This window comes from Microtus ochrogaster, unplaced genomic scaffold (assembly GCF_000317375.1).
Source record: "Microtus ochrogaster isolate Prairie Vole_2 unplaced genomic scaffold, MicOch1.0 UNK14, whole genome shotgun sequence".
NCBI classification, from domain to species: domain Eukaryota; kingdom Metazoa; phylum Chordata; class Mammalia; order Rodentia; family Cricetidae; genus Microtus; species Microtus ochrogaster.
In genome coordinates, this window is record NW_004949112.1 from 3,326,570 (window position 1) to 3,338,590 (window position 12,021).

General features: G+C 48.7%; 1 protein-coding gene across 1 annotated transcript; it reads right to left on the minus strand.

Moving 5' to 3' along the window:
- Positions 1–9,102: 9,102 nt before the first annotated feature.
- Positions 9,103–12,021, minus strand: Klk7 (kallikrein related peptidase 7). The gene is made up of 5 exons (XM_026789071.1): positions 11,949–12,021; positions 11,431–11,590; positions 11,032–11,279; positions 10,772–10,908; positions 9,103–9,258 (listed from the first exon to the last, which is right to left on the minus strand). The coding sequence occupies exons 1-5, from the start codon at positions 12,019–12,021 to the stop codon at positions 9,103–9,105; spliced, it is 774 nt and encodes a 257-aa protein (XP_026644872.1).

The following is a 12,021-nucleotide window of genomic DNA, read 5'->3' on the forward strand; positions in this document are numbered from 1 at the left end:
GCTGCCCGGGTTCAGTGGGGTCAGGATGAGTCACCAGCCTGTAAGTCCCTCTGTGGGTGCTGAAGACCTCTACATCCCCAGGAGAGTGGGAGCTGCAAGCCTCCTGTTGAGAAAGGGTGTTTCACTCAGCTGTCCCCCGCCCCTAACCCAAGCTGGGAAGCAGGATGAGCAGTGTGGGGAAAGAGACGTCCAACAATCAGCCATTGTCTTCCCCAGAAACGTGGCCACACTCCCAGCAGTTCCAGGAAGAAGGGCGGCAGGCTATGCCAAGGACTTCCCTTTGTGCCAGTGTGACTAACAAGTCTTGCTGAGGCCTTGATCTGAATATTTTTGAGCTCTGGACCCTCTGCTCCAGGTTGTCCCACCTTCAGCTTCTCTGGCCCCATTCCCCTGTGTCTGCCTGTGTCTGCCTATGATGGAGGAAGCTCCATCTCAAACGTATTTGCCTCTCTCAAGCCTTTGCTCTGATATTTTCTCTTCTTTTTCTGTGTCCTCTTGTGTTCAGACTTTCTCTGTCTCTGCCTGTTTTAGCATCTCTATTTCTTCCCCTCCCTTTCTATCTCTGTCTGTCTGTCTGTCTCTCTCTGTGCACGTTCTTGATCTCTGTCTTTCTCTCTGTGCTTTTGCTCATCTGTCTATGTCTTTTTCTGTTTGCCTTTCTACCTGCATCTGTCTCTTTCTCCATTTCTCTGGTTCTGCCTAATTTTCTCTCTATCTCTGTCTCATTTCTCTTCATCTCTCTCCATCTCTTTTTGTCTTTGTCCCTCTTGATTTCTCTCTGTTTCTCTCCATGCCACTGTGTCTCTGTCTCATCTGTCTCTGTCTGTCTGTCTGTCTGTCTGTCTGTCTGTCTCTCTGTCTGTCCCCTAGCCCCCCTGCACTCTACATATCTTCTGTTTCTCTGCTGTCTCTTTCCATGTACTGTTTGGGGAAAGGTGTGTGCCCCTGGTATGCAGTTCTATTCCCGGGCTATGAGAAGGGATGGCATGCTGTGAGGTAGAAGTTAGTGAGGTCCAGGAGGGCATGTAGCCTCACTGACGCTGCATGTACACAGAGACACATGGGTAGAGAGGATTCCTGACGTGCAGAAACTGGGGGGCAACCCACAAGACATAAGCGGGAGCACTGCAGAGCTATATCACAAACTGGGAGGATTACAGGAGGTGCCTTTGAACTTGGGTCTGAGAAGCAAGAGTCGGGAAGAAGAGAAGATGCAGGTGTGTGTGGGAAGAGCAGGCAGCGGTCAGTGTGGGCTGCAAGGGAGGGAACTGATGGAGGGTGGGGGGTGGAGGGACCTGGGGAAGGGTGTGGGGACACAGAGGGGAACTGGAGACATACTCGGAAGCCAACAGGCAGTAGCAACAACAGGCATGAATAATGTGCCCCTCAGCATTGCTGGGCATGGCACCTCGAGTGACCTTCTCCTGATCTGTATTGCTCAGTTCCCATCACTCTGATTAAGAAGTCTTAGCTGGCACTTCACGCTAGGTCTCTCCTGACCTTAGCATCTCCTTGATACCCACCTACTTCCCCAGACAGTCAGTTCCCCATACACAATGCGCTGCCCATTCAACCCTGTCCCACTGCCTCCCTTCTGCGACGCTCACGCCTCCTTGTGTCCATGTTCTGGCTCCAGTTCAGACTGGTTCTTCACCTACCTCAGCATTCCCCATTTTCTGGGTCACTCACTAGGCTACAAGAGGGGTCTCCTTGCATTTTGCCTCTGCCTGAGACCGGAGGACCTTCAGAACTAGGGATTTGGGGATGACTCAGTTGTGTAGTTCCTTGCTAGAGATGTGGCTCAGAGGTAGAATATTTTCCTAGAATTTCCCTAGTGAGGAGCCTGGGATGTGGCTTATTGCTAGAGGCCCTACCTAGGGTCCCACAGTGATGGATGTGTGTGTGGCTCAGAGGTAGAACGTTTGCCTAGAATCCCCCAGTGTGTGTGTGTGTGTGTGTGTGTGTGTGTGTGTGTGTGTGTGTGTCTCAGAGATTGAGAACACGGCCAGCATGGACAAGTTCCTCAGTTACATCCCTCAGCATTATCAAGGGGTGTTACGTGTTCTTACTGCAAAGATATGAAGTAATGTCTGTGTTAAGTAGTTTTGCTTAACTATTCCATATTGTATGTGTACATTTATTGAAATACCATCAGAATATGTAATTTTCACTTATCCCTTGAAAGTAAACTTAAGAAAGAAAGAAAGAAAACAGCTAAAAAGACACAGTAGCAGTCGGTTGAGTTTGGTGTCATAGGCCTGTCATCCCAGCTAATTGGGAATACTGCAAATTCAAGCCCAGCTGAGGCCACAGAGTGAGACCCCATCTTAAAATGTAAAGGAAAAAGGTCACAGCTCTGCCGTTCAGTATTGACCTAGCAGGTTTGAAGGCCCCGTATAGTAAAATGAAACAAAACAAAATCGGGAGTTCCTTTATATAACTCAAGATATTAAAGGTGTTATCACCCATGATGCAGTGACCTCAGCAGGTCACACGGTGGTCTCCCACTCATACGGGACCTGCTGGGGTCACCTGCTGCAGTTGCTTGTGGGACTGACCTCGGTCATCTGCTAGAAATGACAACAAATGGTACATGAATTTCGAATAGGAAAGTTATCAAAAGGCCCATTTGTCTCATGTCCTGGCAGACAGAGTGATTAGAATTGGGTAGGCCTTTTCCACTTAAACCACACTCAGTGGGAACTTAACTTACTCCTTTCCAGCGTGGAGGACCGTGAGCGCCCTGGCTACACACTGCTTTGACCGTCCCTGCCACCTTTCTGCGCTCCAGCTCCGGAGAGCACAGCAAGTGTCCCGCTGTGTTCCATGCTCTCCCCACCTTTCCTTGTGGACCACCTCTCCCTCTGGTCTTGGCCGGAACACTGTGTCTTAGATCAAGTTTCTGCTGGACACCACCCAACGCCACCTGTCCCGGCTGGGTTAGTCATTCTCTTGTGTGGGCTTCCGCAGGTGTCTCCTTCCAGGTGTCGCCCTGGACCAGAGCCATTTGTATCAGTGTCCATCTTCTTCATGGGTTCTTGAGCTCCATGAGGGCATGGACTGTGCTGACTCACTGGTGCATCCACAGGGAACTCAGGAAATGCTGACCTATGACTCCTTAGCCTTCATCACATCCACTCCCGCGGCAGACAGGAAAACCCAGGCACAAGGTAGGGAAGTTCATCGCTTAAGCACAAGCACACAGAAAGTGATAGACACTGTATGGCACTCAGCTTCCAACCCTGAGGTATTCCAATCCACCACAAGCCAAAACGGCAGCATTCCAATATGAGGATTCTAATATGACCTGCCCTGATGTGTTATACTCTAACCTGATGTATTCTTTTTTGTTTGTTTGTTTGTTTTTGTTTTTCGAGACAGGGTTTCTCTGTAGCTTTGAAGCCTGTCTTGGAACTAGCTCTTGTAGACCAGGCTGGCCTCAAACTCCCAGAGATCCGCCTGCCTCTGCCTCCCGAGTGCTAGGATTAAAGGCGTGGACCACCACCCAGCTTGTTTCTAGTTTGTTTAATTTGGTCTTTTAACTGCCCAGGACAGGCTCCAAAGCCACAGAGATCCACCTGCCTCTGCCTCCCAAGTGCTGGGATTGAAGGCATGTGCTACCACTGCCCAGCCAACCTGATGTATTCTAACACAGTGTATTCCAACATGGACATGTTTCAACACTGCAGTGATTCGGCCCATCTCTTTACAATTCCTTTCTACAACACAAGGTGAACAGGCCCAGGAGGAATCTTCTGTGAGGGGAAAGGAGGGGACACATAGGATTTGAGTCTCTCGTGGTCTACTCATGCCCATTCCTGTCCCATTGCCTCCTCTCTACTCCCATATTATTAGTGGGGTTAGAAAATCTTTAAAGAGAGAATGAAGCCCTCCTATCTATGCATCTGCCCAGTGACCTTCATTGTCTTCCCATCCTTATCGCTGGTCAGACTGCGCATGATTAAGTGTCTGAATTGACTTATTCAGTCAAAATCTTCAATAAAAAAGTTAAAGGACATTTTATGAGAGTAAACAGGAAAAAGGTAGGAAGTAATACAGAGTGAGAAGCAACTCTTGCTGGCTTGTGTCTGATGCTGGTCCAGCACTGTTCACATGTGAAACTATTTCATCTTTATGATGACGCCAAGAGGTGGGAGCTTAGCCTCCCACTTAAAGGATGAAGGAACAGAGATGGGGAGAAAGACAGCAGGACAGTAGGTTGCGGCTGTAGCTCAGTGTTAGAGCTTCTGCTTACCTGTGGGAGGAGAAAGAGAGAGGAGAAAAAGAAAGAGAGGAGGGGAGGAGCCAGAGGTGGGGGAATAAGGTGAGGGGTGAGAAAGGGAGACAATAGGAGAGCAAGGAGGAAAGAGAGAGGTAGAGAGGAGGAAGACAAGAGGGAGAAGAAGAGGTGAGCAGAGAAAAGGGGGGACCTGGGGAGGAGGTGAGAGGGATAGCAGGCTAGGGGAGGGAGAGGAGAAGACAGGGATAAAAGAGAGGAGAAACAACAGGGTGTTACTGGAAAAACTGGGGTTTCTTTATTTTAGCTGTGAGCCTAGCCTTTAACGATTGAGCCATCCCTCCAGGCCCCAAAATTGGGGTTTCTATTTTGTTTTTTTTAAATATTTATTTATTATGTATAGAATATTCTGTCTGTGTCTATGCCTGCAGGCCAGAAAAGGGCACCAGACCCCATTACAGATGGTTGTGAGCCACCATGTGGTTGCTGGGAATTGAACTCAGGACCTTTGGTAGAGCAGGCAATGCTCTTAACCTCTGAGCCATCTCTCCAGCCTCCGGGGTTTCTATTTTGAATTGTTAGTCCTGTTAATAAAAACATTTCAAAACAGACTTGGGTGATAATTTTATTAGAATTTGGGGGGATGGGTGTAAATGAAATTATCAAAACTTAATCAAAATATTGTCTTAAAAAGGAAGGCAAGCTGCCTAGTGGAGAGAGACAGAGAAAGAAAGTTACGGTTCTTACTGGCATGTTCAGCAGTGGAGGCTGGCAAGCTGCAAAGTGGAAGGGGAAGGGGTCTTCAGAGAATGGCAAGTGTACCTGGACTTTGACCAGTATCCGAAAGAAAAAGATTGAGAAGTAACTCAGAAATGCAGGCTGGCAGCATGAGCTGCTACGTGGAGGAAGGGTTTCTGGGAAGGGTAAATTCATGATCTCATTAAGGGGATAATTATTCCTCCCTTCACCTTAGCATGCCTTCAGGTGAATCAGATTTCCTGAGAGGTAGACTCCTGACCAGATGATTGGCAGGTCCATCTGGATTGACTTTGAGGAGATAGTTGTCTATAGTAGCCTGTCATGTTCTAATCTTTGAAGCAGATCAGTGTCGTGTCTCCACCCAGAGCAGAGGCAGATTCATTGTTTTGACCAGAAGGAAGTCATTCTTTTTTAATGGTCAATACCAGCTGTGCTGTCTCTGCACCTCCCTTCTTTCTTTCTTTCTTTCTTTCTTTCTTTCTTTCTTTCTTTCTTTCTTTCTTTCTTTTTCTTTCTTTTTCTTTCTTGCTTTCTTGCTTTCTTGCTTTCTTGCTTTCCTTCCTTCCTCCCTCTCTCTCTCTCTTTCCTCCTTGTTCACAAACACTGGGCATTTAATATCTACAGCGCTGACATGACACGTGTCATGCTTGTTTTTTTTTAAAGAGCATCTTTGATAGCTTCACACACGCACACAAGGTGTCTTGATTATACCCACCCTTTATTCTGCCTCCTACTCCCTCTGCATACTCCCGCCTTACCTCCTCCCCACATTCATGCCCTCTTCCTTCTTTTTTTCCTTCTTTTTATTTTTGTGGGGTATTGGGTCCAGTTGGTTCTGCCTAAAGAAATGTTGGTGGATCTTGTTGACTTGACCCCACCATACCCCTCTCTTCTTTTCTCCTTTCTACTCTCCCTTCTTTCTTCTCCTTGTACACAGGTAACTATCCTCCCTGTGTGTTCAGGAGTGCAACACCAGACAGTCATATCCAGAGGACAGCATCTCACAGCGTGGTGCCTCATCCTCTTACGTCCTTTTGAACATTCTTCCTCAGTGTTCTCTGAGCCTTGGAGTTTGTGATGCCGCTGTCCCATTCAGGGCTGACCACTCCACAGTTACTTCCTTTCATCTCTTTGACCATGTGTGACTCTCTGTATCTCTGCCCACTGCAGAAAGAGGTTTCTCTGGTCAAGGTTGGGAGTAGCAGGAGTCTATGGCTATAAATACAAACATTTAAAAGGCAGCTTGACAACATGGCCTTTTAGACTAAACAAAAACAGGTTATTTACGCACCCCAGGCCTTATGGCCTCCCAAGCCAAGTGATCAGGCTTTCAGTACCAGGCATGAATTTCCTCCTCTGAAGCAGGCTCATCACCCCTGGAACACCTCATGCCACTAATGCACCAGTCAGAAAATGGCTGCACCCCTGGAACACCTCATGCCACTAATGCACTTGTCATGGTGCATCTTGCCAACCCCCACATTTTAATGGGTTCAAAGATGCTTCTCTTTATAATGTCACCAATAAACAAGAGATGGAGTCCATTCATGAGGGAAAGCTCCATCTTTGTTGGCATCCAAGGCTGTTAATCCCTGTCTGTTCACCTAACAAGAAAGGAGGGGGGAGAAGAGGCAAGAAAGAGAAATAGACACACGCTGCACACGCGACACACAGCACAGGCCCCAGCCTCCTCTCTCAGGCCCATCCCTCCTTTCTCAGACTCTAAAGATCCATACCCTACCCTTTCTTCCTCAGACCCAGGAGCCCAGTCCCTGGCCTCCTCTATCAGGCTTAAGTCCAGACCCGTCATCATCTGGACCTGTGTCTAACCTAAAGAATACCAAGGGAACCTGGTGCTCCAGCTCCATGGGGTCTCATCAGCTTTCCCTCTTTCCAAACTACCCAAACCATCATTCAATCTAAAAATTTAAAGGGTCTGGCATGGTGGTGCACATCTTTAATCTCAGCACTGGGGAGGCTGAAACAGAAAGATCTCTATGAGTTCGAGGTCACCCTGGCCTACATAGCCAGTTCCAGACTAGTTAATGCCATATAGTGAGACCCTACCTCACAAAGGTCAAGGGAGGGATTTGGAGATGGCTCAAGAGGTCAAGTGCTGGGTGTGCAAGCACAGGAATCTGAGTTTGGATCCCAATACCAGCATAAAACACAGCATGTGGCTGTGCATGTGTTTGTAATCTTACTGCTGAAGAGACTGAGACAAAGGATCTCACATGCTAGCCAGTCCTTTTATCTCTAGAGAGGGAGAGACACTGTCTCAAAAATCAGATAGAGACATCCAGTTTCAATATTCACACACACACACACGCGCGCGCACACACACACACACACACACACCACTCAGAAATAAAATAAAACATAACTTATATATAAAAAAAAAACCCAGAGTCACACTGGAGCCCCAGAGCCCGGCTACAGAGTCAGTCTGATTGTGCTACAAAGACGTAAGTTAGTACTTGGGTTGGATTGTTCGGAAAGGGCTTTGTTTTTCTTTGACCAGACAGTAGACTTAGAGTTAAAACCAGTAGCTTGTGGAACTTAGCTTCTTGCATTAAACACCTGTTTGTGGCGCCTACAATCTATTTGTGTGTGTGTGTGTGTGTGTGTGTGTGTGTACACAGTAGCTGCAGCGTTTCTGGCTGGCTGACTGAGCACAGTCAGTGGAGTCTCTGAAGAAAGAGTGATGGGAAGAACCCAAGTGATGTTTGTGGGAGGAAATTCCCGGAGAGAAACAGGAAGAGCAGGCAGGAGGGGCAGGCCTTTGTCAGCAGGTTCTGAGGTGTCACTGCCCAGAGAAGGAAGGCAGGTGACTAGGTGTGGCTCTGCTGTGAGTCACAAAGCATGTCCCTCTTCCCCTACCCACTGGGGAGAAGCCTGCTCACCACCACCTTTCTCTGGACCTCAGTTTCTGGATGCTGCGTCTTGGATGACCGCCAGAGGACCTAAGTGTTTCACCCTCCTCATCCCTCACTGGAAACTTCCTCTGTCAGCCGAGAGAAATGCAGGCCCTTTCCGTCCCTTCACCTTGGTGATGTGTGTACTTGCCTTCCATCTTCTCTACCTCCCTCCCTTCATCTCTAGCTCCCCTCTTACACGCAAGGAAAACAGAAACCCAAGAACTGGGGAAAAGTATCCCGCCCATCAGGGCCAGGCTGAAACAAGCTACAATGTTCTTAAAGATTAAAAATATTAACGATACTTTATTTACTTTTTATTTAGTTTTGCGTGTGCGTGTGTGTGTGTGCATGTGTGTGTGTGCAGGTATATATGTGACATAGCGCATCTGGAGTTCAGAGGATAACATAGAGAAGTCAGTTATTTCCTTCTCTGTTGTGGGCCCTAGAGATGGAACTCGTTCTATCAGGCATGGCAGCAAGCACCTTTGCCCACTGAACCATCTTGCTGGTCCAGTTACACTTTCTTAGCCAGCTCTTCCTCATGGTCTCCCTCCCTCCACCATCGATGCTTCCAGTGTCCCCACCGTTATTTTCCAGGCTGTGAGCACACACATGGACATCACTTGGATTTTATTCTGTATATGTTCTATTTGACATGTCTAGTTCAAGCCAGTCGTTACGCTTTGTATCCCCATTCAACATCATACAATAGCAGCCACCTTGCGTAAGGCTGATTATTATAGCCTAGGCATTATTTTTCATGTGTTCAAAATATTCTGAGAGAAACCAACCTACCATTTAAATAACCAAAACTTTGGAACACGTCAACAGGTTCTATTCATTTTCCCCTCTATAATAAGTAATGTAACAAATCCAAACTTGGTTCTGTTTTTTAATAACTCCCCGGAATTGGAGGGCCTGAATCAGAGGCCGTGAGTGAAGGCAGCGAAGTCACCGCCACCGTCCAATAAAGGGTTGTAGGAAGCGCTGGACTTCCAGCACGGTCCTCAGTCCTGGGGTTTCTTAGTCTTTTGACTTAATTTGCTTAAGGTCTCTGGGGTTCTGGTTGGTTTATAAGCTTGGCATTGTGTTGAGTCTCCGCTCTATCTTGGAGGCAAGGGAGTCAGACAGGACTTGATGGCGCTGCCACGGGTGTCCTTACTCTGCACGCATGTTCTTGGAGGTGCCTTAGCGATAGGTTTTCATGGTGTTTTCCAACCACTTTGTGTACTTGCAGACTTGAGTGTAGACTCCTGGGTCATTGGGCTGACCACAAGGGTAGGTTCCCCAGGACACCAGACCTTGAAGGTTGTTATTGCACACCAAGGGTCCTCCTGAGTCGCCCTATAGGGAACAGAGGAAGGTAGCTTTAGCTTCAGAGGAAAGCTCCGTGACCCCCAGGTCACCCCCAGACATCATCTAGTTCAGTCTTTGTCTGAACGGAATCAGTTTTCACCCTGGCTAATGGACTCATCACCTCTGGGAACTCACGGGAGAGCGGGAGTTCATACTGTCATAGTGATGACCTGGGTTCCGTTAGGTCCTCTTGTCAGGAAAGGAACCCCTTGGGCTGTCAGGAATCTGGTCCTGGCCCGGGAGAGGGGGCATCCTAGTTCACAGGGACAGGAATATGTCTCCTACCAGTGAGTCCTTCAACAAGCAACTTAACATCGGTCCTGAGAGCTGGGGGTGGGAAGAAGGAGGATAAAGAGGAGGAGGAGGAGTGAGGGAGGAAGAAGAAAGAAGAGAGGCGAGGAGACAAGAGAGACAGGAGGGAAGAAGAGGAGAGAGGACCGGGAGATCAGAGAGCCCGGAGAGAGCACGAGGGGAGGAGGAGCGAGGAAAGGGAGACCAGAGATGGAAACCAGTCCAGGACAGAGACAGCAAGAGGAGAAGGGAGTCAAACAAAAGTAGGGATAAAAAGAAAGAGCTGAAAGAAATGTTCAAAGCCAGGCTGAGAGAAATGAGAAGAGACCGGGAAAGTGGGACAGCTCCATTCTTGCCCCAGGACCAAGTCCATGGTCAGGCATCTGATCAGGCAGAAAATGTCAGTGGTCATCACAAAAAATGAGTAAAACACGAAGTGGAGGCTGGACACCAGCACTCCAGATCGGGATCTCAAGTCCTGCCTCAGCTACAGAGCGCTCAAGGCCAGACAGGGCTGCAGAGGGCTGAGAAGACTCGGTGGTCGAGAGCACTGTCTTCTCCTGAAGAGGAGATAGATTCAGTTCCCAGCTCTCATGTGTAGCTCACAACCTCCTGGAACTTCAGTTCCTGGGGGCTCTAATATCTACTTCTGGCTTCTTTGGGCACCAGACACACATGCAGTATACTAACATACATGCAGGCAAAAACATTCATACACATAAGAAATTTCAAAATAAATCTTAGAGACAAAATTTAGCAATAAATGTTCATGGCAGCAAGTTCTGCCCTTGCAGGTATATACCTATCTGAGACAGGTATATTGCTTTGAATTTGAGATCAGCCTTGGTTACATAGTTCTAGGTTAGCTTTGGTTACATTAGTTCAGGCTAACCTGGGCTACATAGTGAGTTACAGACCAGCCTGGGCCACAGAGGAAGACTGTCTCAAAAATGTAAAAATAAAACAATATCAGTCACTGAGTTTTGAAGCTTCTGCAAAGTTTGGGCTGGAAGAAGGAGGCTCACTCACATGGCCACCTCTGCATTTCTCAGCTCCACTAAACTACTGGCCTGTGTCTCGTTCAGCCCATGCATGAACTACAGTTGTTGACCAGCAGAAAGTGAGAGAGCTAAGGAGGTGGGAACTGTCGCATGGCCAAGACAGGCGATGTGGACAGAGGGGGGCTGGGGGCGGGGCAGTAAGGGCTCACGTTGCAGGTGTTGGTCTTAGAGTCAGGAATGCCTGCACACAGCATGGTTTTCCCCAGCAGGTCCTTGTACACCTTCTTGCACTCCTTGGAGGAGATGAGCTTCACATCCGAGCACATAAGATCCGAGGGAAAGGTCACTGTGGGGAGGAGGGCATCAGCCAGTGCTGTGTAAGGGACTGGGTAGGATGGGTGCTGAGGGGAGAGGGCTGGGATCTGGATTTCTGTTACCCAGGGAGGATTCCCATCTCAGGCAGTCTCACCCTCTGGGCTGGTTGTGGTGCCCCATCCAGAGACAGTGCAGGATGTCCCTGGAGGTTCACAGCGTGATGGAATGTTGACTTTCTGCACATTGGATGACATCTTGACTGGCCTATCCAACCTCACAAGCATGATGTCATTGGCATGGGTCTTTGTGGAGTAGCCAGGGTGTCGGAATGATCGCGTAGCCTTAATCCTCTGGGCACTCTTATCCCCTATCTTGTCACTGCCCAGATGCACAGTGTACTGACTGGAAGAAGGAGGTGACACTCAGAGAAGAAGAGGAGAGGGAGGAGGAGAGGAGGAGGAGGGAGGAGGGGAAAGGAAGAGGGACAGGGGTATGGGGTGGAGGAGAGACCCAGAGAGTACAGACACACCCTGCCAGGCCTTGCAGTACCTACCCCATTTTACAGTGGGCTGCGGTGAGCACCCAGCGTTCGCTGACCAGCACTCCTCCACAGTGGAGCTGATCACCTTTGAGCAGGGCCACCTGCCATGGATGGGACCCTTTTTCACATGGGTAACCATCTATAATTCTTTCTCCATTTCTGTCACCCTGGTCTGGACAGAGACAGAGACACACATGGGCATCCAGCATCAGCGGGAGACAAACACTAAGCAGGGATTTATAGTCAGGGATGGAACTATAATGTTCAGGAGGAAGGACAGAGGACAGGAAAGAGAACCAGAGGAGGTGAGAGTGGGCGAGGAAGAGGCACGAGACCACTCAAAAAACCCCACGGTCACGGCACACACAGATTGCCACAGACTGCTGAGCCTGCAGAGGCAGGGAGCCTGTCCGAGACACGAAGAGAAGATAGCACAGGTTCACAGTGACTGGGTCATCCCTCCTGTGGAGGAGCAATCTGGGTGAGGAGATTCTGAGTCAAGGTGTTGGGGACACTGGGCAAGCTCTCACCTTCTTGTCCAGCAGTTTCCAGGGCTAAGGACAGCAACACAGTTATCAGGGGAGGGAACCAGACTCCCACCAT

Coding starts and splice junctions, on each gene's coding strand:
- Klk7 (XM_026789071.1), bottom strand. CDS start 12,021: ATGGTGGGAGTCTGGTTCCCTCCCCTGATAACTGTGTTGCTGTCCTTA. Junction 11,280..11,430: donor GCAGCCCACTGTAAAATGGG/GTAGGTACTGCA, acceptor TCCTTCTTCCAG/TCAGTACACTGTGCATCTGG. Junction 9,259..10,771: donor CTAAGACCAACACCTGCAAC/GTGAGCCCTTAC, acceptor TGTTCCCTATAG/GGCGACTCAGGAGGACCCTT.